The sequence below is a fragment of the Typopeltis vanoorti genome, chromosome 12, assembly GCF_054136105.1.
Source record: "Typopeltis vanoorti isolate ZY-2024b chromosome 12, IOZ_Tvanoo_1.0, whole genome shotgun sequence".
NCBI classification, from domain to species: Eukaryota; Metazoa; Arthropoda; class Arachnida; order Uropygi; family Thelyphonidae; genus Typopeltis; species Typopeltis vanoorti.
In genome coordinates, this window is record NC_143560.1 from 63,127,032 (window position 1) to 63,146,656 (window position 19,625).

Consider the following 19,625-nt stretch of genomic DNA (forward strand, 5'->3'; position numbering starts at 1 on the left):
AAAATATATTTTTAAAAGTGCCACTAGTCTGTTTTTTCTTCTGGGCTTATCCCATAGATATACGGAATTTTTGCCATTAAAAAAAGGCATGTATTGGTTGTCTCTATCAGATCCATCTATGAGCATTGCTGGTATCTGCACAAAACAGATATTTTAGTGCATTTTCCCATTATTACTACTAATAATAATGTACTTCTAAAGAATGTTATGATTCACAATTTTGTTGACCACACAAGTGTGTTTAAAGAAATTTCATTTCAATTTCAAATTTCATTCAGTAGGCTGCATCTTATCCTTTATCACTTCCCCATACATGACACTGGTGTTATAAGTCCTGTGACCTGTCGTGTGGGATCATCATCATTTGAAAAAAAAAAAAACAGACTAATAATCAAGGAGATTTAATCATGCAAGGAAAAGAAATTGTTGAGAAATTCAGGCAGTATTTTGAAACATGTCTCATAAATGTATTTATTAGTGATGGAAGTTTAGATCAGGAGATATTGAGAATTTCACTGGGCAAAAGCTACTTTTTACTCTACTTTAGGACAATAAGGACCCACCGAACTAAAAGCATTTGATTAACAGAAGTTACTCATGATGTTATTTAAGGAAATTAACAATGTAGACAATATAATAACTAAATAACTTTACTTATTATTTCCAATCTTTTACCAAAGTTAAATTGCATCATCAGGGGAATAATACAATAGTATTACTGTGTGCATGTAGGTACTACTCATACATCAGTAAGAGACTGAGCAGAGAAATATAGGAAGGCATATAGTCCTAAACAATACCACCTATTGGCTTTGGTTAGGCATTCTTAGCTTTTAGGCTGATTGCCTGCAGATGAGAATTTCCTAAATGAGAGGTAGTTTGATGCAGTCATCCTTGTTAAGGTTGTTATAATGAAGGACAGAAGCAGATTCAGAGAAAGCCTATCAAATTTAAATTTGCTTCAGTTGAGTAAAGTAGCTTTCCTCCAGCAGATCCTGTGGTGGGTATCCAAGGCATGGTGTAGTCCTAGTGCTCTGATATCCTAATGTTTGCTGTCCTGCTCGTCTTGCCATAGTAGGATAGGTTGCATCAGCAGGGTACTTGATAGATTCCAGGTAAGTGCAGAGGTTACAGCTGGTCTTTAGGTGGATAAGGGATGCTAACTTTCTGTGTGGTTTGTAGGTAATGACAAGATCTTTTTTCTTTTTTTAGGTTAACTATCTTTTCAGAGGTGCCACAGATATAAGGGATGGTGATAGATTTGTTGTAGTCTATATTTGAAGGGGAGCTGGTATGGGGTATTAATGTTCCTTTTATCTGGTGGGAGTGTAGCCAGTGGCTAAAAAAGGTATTTTGTATGTGGTTTCTCTGATAATATTGCACTTAGACTGTGTATATCAGTTAGGTTCCTTTGTCCTGTTTTACAAAGAAACCCATTTCTTCTTAATACCCAAGACATTCCTATGTTACCACTGAACTCGAACTTTAAGCAATACTTGGAATTATAAGTCAGTAGTTAAAATTAAATGAGGTGCAGGGAGTGATTTGATTTAAGTCAGGTGAGAAACAAGGGTGTACATTATCAGCACTGTTGTTCATCATCTATATAAATCACATTATCAAGAAAAGTAGCATTAAACCTGATATCAAAATTTAAAATATTCATCTCTTCTCTTTATTTTATGTAGATAATGTAATACTGTAAAATAAACCCAATACAAGTCTGCAGGATTCTCAAATTGAATAACTATGAAATTCGGTATGAAAACAGATAGGAGCATGAGCATTGAAAATATCAACTACATCATGAATATGAAACTTATAGAACAAGCAAAATATTTCACTTATTTAGGCACTGTTTTTAGTGTGGATAGAAAATTAAATATGGAAATAGAGAACAGTTAAGCTAATATTTTAAAGAGAGTTAGCTGAATAAATTTGTGGAATAACAGAGAAATTATTAAAAACACTACACTAGTAATAATTTCAAAAACCTATTAGATTACTACTCAGGACATGGATTGGTTATTACTAACACAATGTTCCAATATAAAAATATGTGCACATATTTACATGGAGAGAGGAGGCAAGGATAAGAAAAGTATCATTGACTATGGTAATGTTGATAGTGATGTTTACCCACTAGTGCAGGGCACTAGAGTGTACAGAATATTTGAAATTGGAAGTGATCACCATTTAGTCTTGAGCAGAATAAAATTGAATTTCATATTGAAAAGAAGAACATGTAAGAAAATTTTAAAGCAAATAAAAGTTCAGCAGCTCTCAAATGTGAACTGTAGACTAAAATACACAAACATTATTGAAGAAAAAATGAAAGAATGAGAACAAGAAATAAAAGTTGGAGATTCAGTGGCAAGCCCTGAAGAAAATATCAGCTAGAGAGGCAAGTGATGAGGTTGCCTGCAAGGATAGAAAAATTCAGAACTCCATGGTGCACACAGGAAGTTAAAGAGGCAGTGAAGAAAAAGCAGAAAGCATATCAAAAGTCCCTGGCAAATAAGTCAACTTGCGCTCTTAGAGAATACAGGGACAAACGTAAGAAAGCCAAACACTGTGTAAAACTCATCATCAAATTCCTGCCATGTACCATCAAGGGGTGTACAGGATATGATAGTACTACATGAAAAATTTACATCATTACTAACTCCCTATCCACAATTTTCCTTCAAATCAGTGTTACTTGTCAAGACTCCACCATTATTAGATCTTATATTTCTATCGTCTAAGGCACTTTGTACCTTATCAATCCACCTATATCTTGGTCTTCCTCTGGGTAGTTTTACTGCCAACCTGGCAGAGAACACTTGTTCTGCTAATCTTTCTTTATCCATTCTGTTTAAGTGACCATACCACATGAGATTAGCTCTGCTAACACATTCCTGGATGCTGACAATGTCAAGTTGTTTCCTAATATCCTTGTTTTTAATACGATATTGCCATTGATGCCATCTGTTCATGCCTATAAGCATTCTCAGGACTCTGATATCTGCGGTCTCTAGTCTTTGATCAAGTTTTTTACTTCTGACCCAGCTCTCAGATCCATAAATTAAAACTGCTATGAACACGTTCTTGTTTACAGCTAATTTAGTGTTCCGACTAATTTCTTATTCTTATTCCATATGAATTCATTCAATTGACTTCCCACCATACCAGCTTTGCTGATTCTGTTGTCTATTTCTATATTTAATTTACCATCTTTCACTAAAAATCGTGCCTAAGTAGCTGAAACGTTTTCCTTGTTCTGTTGGTTCTCCATTCAGAGTGCAGTTGATAATTTCAGTGTTTCTGCCTATTTTCATTTTCTTTGTATTTTTAATGCTGACCTTCATACCATATCTATTACAACAGTTATTCAATTTTTTCAGGGAATCTTGCAGACTTGTAGCAGATTTATTTATAAGTACAACATCGTCTGCATAAAGCAAAGAGCTGACATTAACATCTTCAATTTTGATATCAGGTCCAATACCACTTTCTTTCATAATATGATCCATATAGATAATGAATAAAAGAGGGGATAATATACATCCTTGTTTCACACCAGATTTAACATTAAATCATCTTCCTGTACTTCCTTCAATCCTAACTGCTGATTTACTAAGTATTTATTAAGAAAGACTAAGTATTGCTTGATATAATTTCCCATTGACAAAATATAACTGTAGCATATTGAATAGCTTCTCTCCTTTTCCAGATCGACAAAACTTAAATACAGATCTCTGTTATATTCCCATGATTTCTTGACTATTTGTTGTAAAGTGAAGATCTGATCCTGACAGCCTCTATATTGGCCTGAATCCAGCTTGTTCTTCACCATGCTTTGCATCCACAATTCTTCTCGACCGTTTCTCATGTATATTTGCATAGATTTTGCCAGGAACACTCAGTAGGGAAATACCTCTGTAATTCTCACATTTAGTTTTATTTTCCTTTTTATATATGGGTACTATAAGAGCTCTACTCCAATCATCGGGAATTCGTCCCTCTGTCAAGGCTTTCCGAACTATGCAGTGCAGCCACTGTATGACTTTTATACCACCATACTTCAGCATTGCTGGTCGAATATCATCTACTCCTGCTGCCTTTCCACATTTTAAGCTTTGGATGGCTTTTTCTACTTCAAGTATTTGGTATGAAGGTCGGCAATAACAAGACAAAGACAGTGAAAATAAAGAATGGATTGTGAATGGAGAAAGTATAGAATACGTATTTTGGCACTATGTTTTGTGAAGATGGTGAATTAAATATGGAAATAGACAACAGAATCAACAAAGCTAGTATGGTATGAAGTCAACTGAATAAATTTATATGGAATAAGAGAGAAATTAGTGAAAGCACTAAATTAGTGGTATACAGGACAATGTTCAAACCAATTTTAACTTATGTATCTGAGAGCTGGGTTAGAAATAAAACACTCGACTGAAGACTAGAGACCACAGATATGAAAGTCCTGTATACCACTAAGTCACCATTCCCACATGAGATTAGCTCTGCTAACACATTCTGGATGCTATCAATGTCAAGTTCTTCCCTAATATCCTTCCTTTTAATACAACATTGTCACTAATGCCATCTGTTCATGTCCCTAATCTCATGTGGGAATGGTGACTTAAACAGAATGGGAGAGGAAAGATCAGCAAAACCAGAAGTGTTCTCTGTCAAGTTTTCAGGGAGAAAAAACCAGAAGAAGACCAAGATGTAGGTGGATTGATACAGTACAAAATACCTTAGAAGACAGAAATATAAGATCTGATAATGTTGGAGTCTTGAGAGAACCAATTGATTTGGAGGAAAATTGTACATAGGAAGGACGATAGTAATGATGTAGGTTTTTCACCCCTTGAGGATACATGTCAGGAATTTGATAATGAAATGTTAGTACTAATATAAATACTAATAATAGTAAAATATATATAAATATGTTTATTTTATATATATAAATATATTTTGAAATAATATATTTACATTGCTTTGTTAATCATTTGAATTTTTCTTCCCCAAAAATAGGCTGTAAGAAATGGTGATTTGAAGATCATTCCAGACATGTATACAAAAATATGGTATCATTGGTTAGATAATATAAGGTGTGTTTCTTTCTTTATTTAATTTTTATTCGTTCACTATCATATTAAGCAGTTAATTTATCGTTTTTCATATGGTGTATTTTGATTATCTATACATCATCATCATGATCATATCAAGGATTTAGGCCTAGCATGGCCTGTTCTGGCCTTAGAATCATCGTTTAAGAAGACGTCCTGGTTTTCTTTTTCCTAATGGCTTGTTTTGATAATCTTTCTGCTTTCATTCTTGGAATGTGTTCCATCCATTTATGTTTATATTTTTAAATTTTTTCTATTACTGGTTCTTGGTTTAATTCTTTCATAATTTCTTCGTTTCTTTTGTGATCAAATAGGGTATACTTTGCAGTTTTTCTCATAAACTTCATTTCTGCTGTTATTAATCTTTGTTTGTTTTATTGTCCAGATTTTGCTTCCATACATTAAGACTGGTAGGGCTAGTGTATTGTATACTTTTAGTCTGGTTTGTTTTTGAACTAGGTTTGGTTTAAATATAGAGTTAATTACACCTGTTATTTTTAAATATTTTGCGATTTTTACGTTTATCTTTTTCATTTTCATATGTGATCATACATCCTAGGCAGTTAAATGAATTCACCTGTTCTAAGATCTTGTTATCTATTACTATTTTAGTTCTTGCTGGATCTTGTCCTTTGAAAGGCCATAGTTTTTGATTTTTCTGTTGATATTATCATACCATAATCTTTGGCTATCTCATTTAGATCTAAAATAGCATTCTGTAAGTTATCTTCAGAATTTGTAATTTTTATTTGGTCTTCGGCAAAATGGAGAGTGTTTAAGTTCACTGTAGGAGAAAGTTTAATACCTTGATGTACATTTTTATTCCATTTTATTATTTCATTTAAGTAAATATTGAAAAGAGTTGCCGAGAGGGGACATCCCAGTTGGACCTCTTGGTTTATCTCTCTCCTATATGATAGCTCGTGATTTAATCTTATTTGTATTTGATTATTTTCATATATACTTGTGATAGCTTTTAGGATATTATTTGGTATTTGTCTTTCTTTTAATATGTTAAATAATATGTTTCTTTTAACTTTGTCAAATGCTTTTTCAAAGTCAATAAATGCAACATGTGTTTCTAAATTGTATTATCTTCTTTTCTCTATTATTAATTTTAAGCAAAAGGCCAGGTCTATACATGATCGTCCTTTTCTAAATCCATTCTGTACTTCTAAAATCAAATTTTCGAAATGTTTCATTATTTTGCTATTTAAGATTCTGCTATATATTTTGTAACAGGAATATAGTATACTGATACCTCTATAGTTTTTAGGCTCGTCTCTATTACCTTTTTTAAAGATAGGAATCACAATTGCTTTTTTCCATTCTATTCGGGGGGGGGGGGATACCAGTTTAAAAAATTTTATTTAAAAATAATAAGAGTCTTTCTTTGAGTCTTGTTCCTGCATATTTATATAGTTATGAACCTAATTTATCTTCTCCAGGTGATTTTCTGTTTCTTGTTTCTTTCAGGCTGATTTCTAATTCTTTTTTAGTTATTTCCTTTTCATTTTCATTAATTGTTTGCCAGTTGTCTTTTTTAAAATATTTGTCTGTTCACAATTCTGTGTAGTAATTTAGAAATTCTTCTCATTTCAATTGGGTGTTTAATTTTATGTTTTCTTTGGTATCTGCATTTAAGTGTTTCAAAATCTTATATACATTGGGTCTTATTTTATATAAATCATGTTCTAAATTAGAAACAAATTTGTTCCATGATTCTCTGTGTCTTTATCTGACTTCTCTTTTAGCTATGGCTCTTATTCTTTTATATTCTATTTCATCTTCTAATCTTTTACTGCTTAACCATTTGTGATAGGCTTCTTTTTTCTTTTTGATTATTTCTTTGATTGTATCATCCCAGATCTTCAGTTTTTTCCTTTTATCGAATTTTTTGTCTTTCCTAAGCTCTCATTTGCTGCTGTATTTAGTATTGTTTTTATATTAAGCCAGTCTATTTCTATTTCTTCGTTTTATCTAGATATTGGTTAATTCTTTGTTCATATAGCCATTGTACATTTGTGTTATTCAATAGTCTAGTTTTATAAACAAATGTTTCAATTTTTCTTTCTGTTCTTGTTACTTGTAGCTATTTAGGTGGTAATCTTAATTTTATTTTAACAAGGAAGTGGTCACTGTTTATTTCATATCCTCTGTGAACTCTAACATATAGTGAAAATTTTGATGTCTTTTCATTTAATATGAAGTAATCTAATATTGATTTCCATCCTCTTGCTGCCCAAGTATATTTATATATGTCTTTATGTTTATAGAAGGAATTCATTATTTTTAGGTTATTATAAACTACAAAGTCAATCAATTTTTTACTATTCCTGTTTAGAGTATGTTCTCCCTGTATTCCAATTCTTGCATTTAAGTCTCCTGCTAAAATTACGTAATCATTTTTATTTTATATTATGTTTCATATTTTTATTATATATGTTTTGTAGCTGATTATAAAAATCAATATTATCCTGTTCTCTTCCTTCTTGTGGGGCATATAAACCAATTATTGTTATATAGCCTCTATCTATTTTTATTCTAGCTTCTATTATTCTTTCATTCCATAATTTATAATGTTTTAACTGTTTTGAAAGGGAGCTATGAATCCAAATCATGACTCCTGCTTGTTCTCTTTGGTCTCTGTCAACCTTATTGGTTATCGGTTATAACCTAATTATCTATACGTAGTTTATTAAAATGAACAGTGAAAAACAAGCTGTCTGTTTCTGCTAATGTTTCATGTATAAGTTTCCTATGTGATATACAAATGAACCAAAAGAAGTATACAGTCAAATCCTACTTTAATAACCTAATTGGTTCCTGAAAAACCATCATTTAATAATGGTTTTTCAGGAAAGCTGTCGTAAATCGAACCCTGTCATATAAAGAAATTGTGTTCCTTGAAATAGAATCAATATGCAATTGAACAAAAAAAAAGTATACAGTAGATCCTACTTTTATGACATAATTGGTTCCTGAAAAAAACATTAAGCTTCATTTACAGCATATTCGAGCAAGCATTAGTTATCACTAATGCTTGCTCGAATCTTGTGTTATCTCACTGCGTTAGAAAGGAAGTGCTATTGTTCCTCTTAATTTCAACCATCATTTCAGAAGATAAGTGAAGGGATTCAGTCAGTCATATTATTTTGCCTTCTATTCCATAATGTAGAATTTTCCAAAATACATCATGCCAAGTAGAATGAAAGGTTTTCTTTAGGTCAATAAAATTATGGCATATTACTTTATTATGTTCTATGTATTTTTCTCCAGTGATGTGAAGTGTAAATATGCAATCTATTGTACTTCTTTTCTTTCTAAATCTGGCCAGGAAGTCTAAAAAATTGGATTCCATTTTTGCTTGGATGGCTATGAGGCTAATTTTCCTAAAATTATTGAATTTTTTGTGGGTTCCTTTTTTTTGGAATGTGAATAAGAATAGCTGTGCACCAATCTTATGATCATATTTCAGTACTTACACACACATACTGCTTGCAACTTTTGTGGAGTGAACTAACAGTAGGTTCACCTTCTTCTTTAAGCAATTCTAATGGGATATTATCAATTCCTGCTGTTTTCGATCTTAAAATAGTTTTCTGTGTCTTTTCTAAGAATAGAATAATCACTATTCTCTGTTATCAGTGGGAAAATATTCTTCACATTTTGATGGTCCGAGCTATTGTCATATTCTTAAATAGTTTACTTGAATAATCATACTATCTTTTCACTATTTTTTCATGATCAGTAATATTTATTGCATTCTCATCTTCAGTTATCCAGCTCGTATGGAATGAAATTGTTCGTTTCTTAATTATCTGTATGCTGTTTCTTTGCAGTCTCTGAATGCTCACTCATTTTTTGCAAGTTTTATCTCCTTTTTAATCTTTCTATTTAGATAATTGTACTGTTCATTGTTGTTTCCAATGTTGCAAATTGATCATAATCTTCTCCACTGATCACCAAGCTCTAATAATAATCCAAGGCTTATTGATGTATCATTCTCTTCCTAAAATGTTTTCAGCCTTTTCAATGATTGTCTATGAAAACTGTGGGTAAGAAGTATCAGGATCAAGTGTGTCAGCAGAGATTTTGGAAAGAGAAGCATTATTTGCTTTAAACAATCCTTTAGTGATATTAGATTTGAATTGTATAAGGGCTTTAGTTTCCTTGTGGTTCTCATTCCACATTTCAACATAAATGTTGATATGGCTATATTGTGTCACTTCTAATGTCAGCGTTTTTTGTTTGTTTGTTTGTTTTTTATGTGATCCCTGCTCGTCAAAGGTTGTATAGCTTATAGTACATTACTACTATGGGTAGGTTAAGGATTTTTTTTTTTTTTTGTATTTTTATTAATTTTTTACATAGTCCAGAAACCCTGCTCTATACACCAAACTTAAGCCATCTAGACCTCTAATAAGTAGAGTGGTGGTATCACAGTGGGCAACAGTGAAATTCATCTCCCATCAGAGCCGTATTCATGGGTGTGCAAACTGTGCAGTGGTGAAAATACATTAAAATTATACTGATAATGGCGCGTTGTTCTTTCGTTGGCACTGCACCGCATTACTGCTTGCCCAGTATCTCATGGCCGGAGCCAGACTGGCGGTCTGGCTCTATTGTTCGGTGAAATAACATTAGGATAAACAGTAATTGGTATAGGGAATAAATTTTAAGATTGTAGCGCTAGAGTGGTAGTATTTGAAACTACTAAGATATATAACAATATTGTACAACATAGTGTTACATAGGGAGAAGTTAATTTTAAAACAGGTGTTTTTAATAATTTTAAGGAGTGTTTTGATTTTAGTTTATGATTTTATGAACAAGTAAGTATATATGCGTACTGTCATGACAATTTTTGTATGTGACATTACTTGCAAAATATCTTAAAAAATATATTTTGTAAACTGTGTTTTTAGGTTATCCGACATCAGAATTTTTCTTCAATAGCAGTTTTCAATCTATATTAGATTTATTTATTTTCTAATATTATCTATTTTAGATATATTTTATTTATCAGGTAAGTAATTTTGTTTTAATTTATTAACTTATTTTATAATTAAATCTGTCATATTTAATTCTAAAGTATGACTAGTTGTAAGAGAGATTATTATGGAAGAAAATATACAAGTGGGCATGAAAAACGAAAGTGAAAACAATAAAAAGAAGTGGCTGAGGAACGTCAAAGAAATTCACTGTTTAAATTTATGAAGTTGAACTCATATATTTGTTCAGATATATCAGTTGAAACAGGAGTTCTGAAATAACTACAAACAGTTTTTCGGCTTCAACATTGATTAATAATGAGAGTTCTGAAATACTCAAAGGAAGCGATTGGTCAAACAATAAGTATTGAAGATCCTAAAACTGAGACACCAGGTGAACTATTTACCATTGATGATCCAGCAACATGGCCCAAAATTTTGAACAACACAACACTAATACAAATTGTACAACGTGGTCCACCGTCTCCTCCAACTGAAAATGATTTTCCAAAAGATGACAACAAGAGGTGTTTTTCCACTGCTTTTTAGGACAATTGCAAATGGAGAGAAGCAAAACAGAAGATGGCTTGTATATTCAAATTCTGCCAACTCTATTTTTTTGTTTTTGTTGCAAATTATTTTCTTCTGATGATAATTTTTTATCTAATAATGGCTTTTCTGACTGGCGACATGTAAGTGAAAGATTAAAGTCACACGATCGAAATCCAGTGCACATGAAAGGCATGTATTCATGGACACAAATGGAAAGTAATTTAAAAAATCACAGTACAATTGATCAGACAAATCAAAATGTCATAAAATGAAGCAGAATGGTCAAGAAATGTTTTAAGACGAATAGTAGCAACAATTCTTTATTTATCTGAACATAATTTAGCTTTTAGAGGTAATTTTGATACTTTGTACACAGCCCATAATGGTATTTTTTTAGGAATCATAGAATTAATTGCAGAATTTGATCCACTTTTAAAAGATCATTTAATGCGATGTTTGGAAAAAAAAAATATAGATAAGAAACAAAATCATTAGTTGTTAAAAACGTCAAAAAGTGTTCACGAATTTCAATATCTGCTTTTAAATATATGTAAAAATCTAAATATTAATGAAATTATTGAATAGTACTTTGACGTTTTTAACAACTAATGACACTACTGGTAAAGGTATATATGAAAATATAAAATCACTTTTGAATAAATTAAATCTTAAATTGTCAGATTGTAGACGGCAAGAGTATGATAATGGAGCGAATATGAAAGGAGTATATAAGGGAGTCCGTGCTTACATTTTAAATGAAAACGAAAAGGCATTTTATACTCCTTGCACCTGTCATTATTTAAATTTGATTTTAGGGTATGTCGCTAAATCATCAATTATAGCTATAAATTTTTTTAATGTTATACAAAAATATATATACATTATTTGCTGCCTCAACTTCACGTTGTAGACATATTAATGAACTTTGCTAAACAATTAACTCCAAAACCGTTATGTGATGCAATATGGGAATGTAGAATAGAATCAGTTAGAGCTGTACGTTTTCAAATTCCAGAATTTTTAAATGCACTAAAAGAATTATCTAAAACTGCATCAGATAATAATAATACTATCAAAGTAGAAGTGGTTTCAATATATGAACAAATAGATTCATTTGAGTTTATGCTAAGCCTTGTAATTTGGTATGAGCTTTTGTCAAAAGTTAATTTAGTAAGTAAAGTATTACAAAATGCAAAAATTCCCATAGACGTAGAAACTAAGCATGTTAAAGAGTTAGTGCAGTAGTACTTTGAAGAACAGAGAATATCAGGATTTGATAGCTGTTTTAAGATTGCTAAAGAACTGTCAAATCTATTAGAAATAGAAATTAAATTTAAAGAAAGTCGAATACGTCGAAGAAAAGTATTTTTTGATTATGAAACGCCTGATGAATCACACACAGGTGATAAGAAAGATAATTTTAGGATAAATTTTTTGTAACTTTAGATACTGCTGTACAATCTGTCAAAAAAAATATTTGAATTGTATGAAACTCACGAAAAATCATTTGGAAAAATCATTTCTTTATGATATGAAAATAATAAAAAAAATGAGAGAAAATGGATTGAAATTTTGCTGCAACAGCTATATCAAAAATTAAATACAGATATTGAAGAATCTGAATTTTACAATGATTTAATTATTTTTAGAAATATTGTTCCAGAAGATGCACCCATTAATATTTTAAAATTCATAATTGCAAATAATTTGTCGGATATTTATCCAAATATTACTACGACATTTAAAATATTATTGACCAGTCCGGTTATGGTCGCATTAGCAGAAAGGTCATTTTCCAAATTAACATTAATAAAAACCTATTTGCGATCTTCTATGTCTCAAGAACGTTTGTCGTCCTTGGCAATAATATCTATGGAGCACGAAATTGCAGAAAATTCGAATTTCGATAGTGTTATAAATGATTTTATTAATAAGTGCATTAGGTTAAATAAAATTTAATATATTAAGATTTCTTTTAAATCTTATAAGTTGTTATGCACATATTTTTTTTTTAGCTACTCACTGATGAAACCTCAAAAAAAGGCTGAAACCGGTCTGGGTAGTGACCTCCTGCCATAATGTAATAACAGCATACATTTCCTAGGAAATGTGTTTTTACATTATGGAAAATAGAATAGTGATCAGAACTTTACCACCTTTGCTGCGAGTTGCCCGGTATTGTACTACGTACTAGGGCTACTTGCATTAGCTCATGCTAGTAATCACTGATATTTTTATAGTTTACTATATCGGCATGAAACTCTCTGATTCCAATCTTTGTGTTTCTTATTTGGTTTTAAAACAATGTGGGATTTAATATCCCCTTAATTTAAATAATGTTTATATCACGAAATGAAGCCTGTTGGCTCTTTATATGTAAGTGTTATGCATATATTTCATTCTTTATAGTAAAAATGGATATTTTTTAAATATTTTTATATTATTATGTATATTATTAAATAAATCATTGTTCTGGCGTATTTATATGATAATGTGTACTTACATAATAAAATAATATATCACGTACATACAGACACATTTATCTTTTAACTAAATTTTTCCCTTTACTTAAATTGATGCTAACGAGCATACTTGTTTATTTACGTGCATAAATATCTTTCATGTTTGATTTAATTAATTAATTAACAAGATATCCTTCCATTTAAAATTTCCATAAATATTACTAACTTTCAAGGGCCCTGCTTTTCCATTTCGCACAGGGCCCCGCAAAAGGTAGAAACAAGCCTGTCTCCCACTTAAAGACAATCATAAACATTCGTGCCCATGGTGGGATTCAAGCCCACAACCTGTCAGTTGGACAGCGGATACTCTAACCCAGTGATTCTTAACCTGGTTATAAGTGTTCTGCCAGTGAAAGATGTCACATGATACAGTTCTGAGTACAATTGACTACTCTGAACCTAACAACTGAAGACTGCTTTGTGCATTGACTTCTAAACCAATAGAATATCATTTATAGGTACTACTTTTAATGTGTAAAAAATTAATAATATTGGAAGAAAAGATTTCAAGTTACTTTCCTTCCTTAAATAAACACAGTATCACTGGATACGAAATCCATTTGGCACAGTTAATACATCAAGTTGTGAATTTTCGTTACAAGAAGAAGAACAATTAGTTCTTCTTCTTGTAACGAAAAATCCAAAATTCTCTTGAGGAATTTTGGATTTTTATCCAAGCCAAATACCCAGCTCTCTCCACAAGGGCACTGAAAATTTTGTTACAGTTTTCAACGTCTTATTTGTTGAGCTTGGTTTCTCAATATTAACCAATATAAAAACTAAAAATCATGAAAGACTTACTAATATAGACAAAGAGATGAGGGTTGGTATATCACATATTAAACCCCATATTTTTATTGGTATCTTTATGACCCTAATGCTTTTGGTGTTCCCCAATTTTTCTTATAATCAAAAGTGTTCTGTGACTTCGAAAAAGTTAAGAACCACTGCTCTAACCACTCAGCCTATCAGGCCACTTGTAAAGGATCTAGTTCTTGCTAAGTTTATTCAGATTTATGATTAGTTTTTATAAGTATATAATCAGTCTGATTCTGAGTTCTTTCATCTGGGAAGATTCAGGTCCATTTTTGTGACCTTTTATTTTGGAAAAAAAGTGTGTTGTTTGTGGTGAGATCGTTCTTTGAAGCAAAGTGTCATTTTCATACCCTTGTCATCTGCTTTTCACTATAGTCCAAAAAGAGGGAACCTTCTTCCCTATATCTGTTCAAATGTTTGCATTCCAGTTCCCTTGTATGGTTAGAAGGTCTTTACTTGGTGTTTCCCGAATCAAGTCAGATCATTGATTGGTTGATAAAAGGGATTCACTGCCTGATTCATCGTGTGAGATTATTGTGAATACACTTATATAATAGATATATTTAGTGGCTTATCCTTTAATCTTACTACTTTAAGCCTGCTATTCACAGGCTTAAAGTTTATGACAATGCTTAATATTCTTTTGGATCAAGAAACCAACCACTTCTTGCCCCCCGGGGGGGGCATTCTGGGAGTGCTTGAGTAAAGAAAAAGAATCTGGCCATCTTGTCTTATATATACCAGTGATGGGCCATTCATAGCTTGCTAGTTCTTGATTTTTTGATTTTTTAAGGATACTTCGGACATAATTTTTAGAAATATATTCACATTATTTGAATAATGTTTAATTTGCCAGATATTTCGGTCTGAATATTACAAACCATCTTCAGTGGCTATTTTCTATTCTATTCCTACTGAATAGTTTTAAAAAACTATTCAGTAGGAATAGTTTTAAAAAACAAAGTGGAATACGAACAATTGATCATTCTCACACATAGAACGAGCCGTGTGATGTCATATCACTAAATATTAGAAGAGTAAACATTTTTAAAGTTATAATTAAAGATATTAATTCAGAAATTCATATAATAATCCTAAATAACATTAGACTAATATAGGAAATTTACAAAAAAAAAAAAAAAAAAAAAATCATGTGTTACCCTGATTAAACTTTCCCAAATTTTTGATATAGATATACAGTCATTATGATTCAAGTTAGGACGTTGATGTAAGGCCTCCACACTTTCTTTAAATAAACGTTCGAATTTGTAGCAACATCTGTGTAGGAGGAGAGTCTTGGACCAAAGGATGTTGTGGCTTGTTTCTAATCCATGCTGAGCTAATTCAGATTTCTTTTGTTGTGTTGAATTGATGACTGATGCTCTTGAATTCTTTTTTCTATAGAACATCCAGTTTATCCAAAGTAGGAAAGATTACAATTACAAGGAACTTGATACACACCAGGTTGAGCGTTTATCTTTAGGTGAAGGAAAATGGGTGGATAATTTGTTAATAGGTGTATAAGTGGCTGTTAAATCATATTTCTTCAGAATTCTTGAAATTGGTTCTGAAATCCCGGAAATGTAAGGAATTGGAACTCGACTAAAATAAGAATTAGCAATTCTTTTCTAAGGAATTGCTAGTTCTTATTTTAGTATCTTGAGTTGACCATTATTGATAGATTTTTAATATTGGCAGAAGACTGCAAATTAACGATCAGCAGATGAGATGCACTATTGACATGTTTCTATTATTTACACAAAAAAAATCATTTGCACTTCTCTAAAAATTAGAAACATATCTTGCAGGATGCACCTAAATAATCAAAAGTACATTTCTAATTCGTAGCTTTTGTATGCTTTCTTGAACTTAAACATAGACAGCTATTTTTCTGTTTTGTGAGTAATAATAGTCATATTGGAAAACTTAATATTAACTATTCTTAAAGGTCTGTATAGTATGGGACTTTTTATCTCTACAGAATCCAACTCAGATTTATTTTTAGTTTAATCAGATGGATTAAATTCAGATTCTGACAAGCAAAATTATCATTTTCAACATCGTGTAGTTATTGTTTCATTTCATTTCATGTAACTCTAAACTACTGACAAATGTCAATCTCTTATCTGCTCTGTATTGTAATATGAGGAGACAACTTGTTGAAAAAGTGTAACTTAGCTTGTTTGGAGAAATTATTATAGATGATCCTTCAGGGAGCAAAAAGGACTCAAGGGAGGGCCATTTTCAGATCAATAGTATCTAAATATCTTTCACATTAGCTCTTTTAAAACACAGAAGATGCACTTACTTCATCATCCAGTAGCCCATTCCACACACACACACACACACACACACCACATATTATGAGAAGAACCTGGATGTAACATTGCTTTCTGATTACCCCCTTGATGGATTCTGAATGAAGAGAAATTTAAATTATTAATATTCTTTTCAGAATCCAACATAATCCACTATGACAAATGCTACATTTGTAAATATTATTTTATGTAAATCTCTTGTTATAAATTATTATTCATGTAATTGCCTTGAGTTTAATTATTAAGTCTTATTAATTAATCTCAAATATGTGTTAGCAATGATAGGACCCTGTATTGAGATATTATTCTATTTATTCTGATTATTCCTAATTTAAAATTATGAGAAACTGTATACATAAGCTTAATATGCCTTATGTGAAATATAATATTTTAGTTTTTATTTATTATTACCACTGTGTAAAGGCATAATGTTATGCAATACTTCTGTTTTTATTTTATTTTGTTTGTTACTATGGAGACGGGTGAGAAATAGCTAGCGTGTGCGTGAATGGCAAGATATTGTATTGAACTGAGAGAAGGAATTTGACATAAACAAGAGCACGAGAAACATTTTGGTGGGAAAATAGAAGGGAGGTAGAGCGGAGAAAACCGGGGCTCTTTACTTTATCAGGACGGACCACTCAGGGATAGGAGAGCATTTTAGTATAGCACAGGCAGACGAGGAAACAAGGAGTAGCAGAAAAGGAGTGCAAAAGATTGCTGTAGCTAGAACCTTAGTGCCATAATTAAGCTATTAAATTACCGGGAAAGTATTAGGCAACTGAGAATAATTCTAGAAGTTAAAGAAATACTGCATGTTCTATTAGTTTCATGGAACTTTAACAGAGTACTGAATTAATCAAATAGTGTTAAGGAAGGAATGAGCATTTTCCTTTATCCAGATACGTCCATACATATAAAGTGCACCATTTAAAGTTCAGTTATCATTGAGAAGATTTATTCTAATTAGTGCTGCCATAGTGTGTGAAATAAATACAGTTATTAAGTGAGCCCATAGTGAAGTTGATGAGCAAAGAATTTACCCGGTAAGAACTGTCCATTTATGTGTTACTTCAGTGCAGAAATATATGTGTGATTCCTCCTGTTATTCCCCACATTAACTATAACGTTTTTTGCTGAAATCAGCCGGAGTAAGAAGTATGAAAGTGAATACTGGTGAAACAGTTGTTGTCACCATTGATGTATTGAGACTTTGCTGACTGTGTGATAATAGTAAAAATTGTTATTAAGAGATTTTGTGATATTGAACTCTATTAACTGGTAATTAGTTTACGGAATTAACAACGCATATAAAGTATATTAATTAAAGCTAACTTTAATGAATAACTTCTATATTTCGGCAATGTCACATTGCCATCTTCGGGAACATAAAGATATGGTATGTGCACTCAGGAACTAACACAAAGCAAATGAGGCAGAAAGCAAGAAACTAATATTGTTCCTAAAGTCCTAATGGTGCCCTCTTGCAGGCTAATTTGGTAGTCTTGGCAGTTGGGCTGCAGTTCTCATAATGAAAGTCTCCCAAATTTGGGGCAGTTTCATGCACCCAAATTTGTTGAGGTCAGGAACGTTTTTTAGAGCTGCTGAAGATTCTTTGAATAATCTTTCGTATTTAAACTTGCTGCGATGGATTATTTTTGTTTTCTTCCAACGAATTTTATGGTGGGTATCTAAGGCATGGTCTGCCAGTCCAGAGCGGCTGTACTGGTGAAACCGGATGTAGTCTTGGTGTTCTGAAATCCTGATATTTGTTGTTCTGCCTGTTTGGCCAAAGTAGGACAGTTTGCAGCTGCAAGGGACCTGGTATATACCAGGTAGGTCTAGGGGAAGTAGTTGGTCTTTGGTAGAGCGGATAAGGGATGCCAACTTTTTATATGGTCTGTAACAGGAAGTAAGATCATATTTTTTGAGGATATTGGTTATTTTTTCAGAGGTGCCCTGGATGTAGGGGATGGTGATAGACTTGGTATAATCTTTATTGTGGAGGGGGGGAGGGGGTTGTGGTTTACAGGTTTTAGTATTTTTTGGATTTTTTTGGGGTTATAGCCATTGGCTAAGAAAGTGTTGAGGATGTGGTTTAGTTCAATAGTCAGGGCCTTGTCATCTGAGCAGATTAATTTTGCCCTGTTATATAGTGTTTTTATCACCCCATATTGTTGTGAGGGGGGGGGAGATTGCTGACGAATGTATCTGCCAGTGTGGGTGGGTTTTCTGTAAACAGAGAAAACCAAAGATCCATCAAGCTGGCAGGTGATTAAAGTGTCTAGGAAGGGGAGGGTGTTTTCCTCTTTTTCTAAGGTGAACTGGACTCTGGGATGTTGGTTGTTTAACTGTGTTAGGAAGGAGTGGAGTGTGTCTGAGCCATGTGGCCAAATAGCAAACACATCATCCACATAACGAAGCCAAATAGTGGGTTTTTGTGGGGCGGAGTTTAAGGCTTTCTCTTCAAATGTCTCCATAAAGAAATTGGCCAAGGGTGGTGAAAGTGGTGAACCCATGGCTGTCCCCTCTATCTGTTTGTAGAACTTTCCTTGCCAAACGAAATAGCCTGAGTTCATTGTGAACTGAAATAGGGCAGAGATATCGGGAGGAAACTTGGCTTGGATGAGCTCAAGGGTTTCTTTGAGTGGGACATTAGTGAATAGGGAGGAGACGTCAAAACTGACCATTATGTCAGTGTGTTGGAGTGTGAGGTTTTCTATACTGGCTTTAAAGTGGGCCGAGTTTTTTTATGTGTGATGGTGTGTTGCCAGTGTAGTGTGTGAGCGTTTTGGCTAAATGTTTGGCTAATTTATATGTGGGGGAATCAATGCCATCCACTATGGGATGCAATGGCACATTTTGTTTATGTATTTTTGGGAGTCCATATAATCGGGGGGGGGGGGGGGTCTAGAGTTATAAGGTTTAAGTTTGTTGGTGACTTCCACAGGCCAAGAAGTGACTTTCTTAAGGAGTCTGTGGATAGTCCTAATCTGAGAGCTGGTCGGATTATATTCAATGGGGAGGTAAGTAGTACGGTCTCGTACTAAAGAATTTAGCTTACCTTTGTAGTCTTTTTGATTGAGTACCACAGTGGCGCTTCCCTTATCAGCTTTGGTGATTCTCACTAAAGCCAAACCTCCAAAATCCAACTTATCCAAAAACGAATATACAGCCCTACAAGAATTGAAAAACAACAAAAAAATAGTAATCACCAAAGCTGATAAGGGAAGCGAAATATAGAAGTTATTCATTAAAGTTAGCTTTAATTAATATACTTTATATGCGTTGTTAATTCCG

At 32.5% G+C, this 19,625-nt stretch overlaps 1 protein-coding gene across 1 annotated transcript in view; it reads left to right on the top strand.

Moving 5' to 3' along the window:
• Window positions 1-19,625, top strand: part of ValRS (Valyl-tRNA synthetase) — a 464,082-nt gene that overhangs the window by 248,112 nt on the left and 196,345 nt on the right. Inside the window, exon 13 of the mRNA XM_090401956.1 lies at window positions 5,029-5,105. Within this exon, the coding sequence (XP_090258082.1) occupies window positions 5,029-5,105 (77 nt within the window). The remainder of the gene's footprint in view (window positions 1-5,028; window positions 5,106-19,625) is intronic.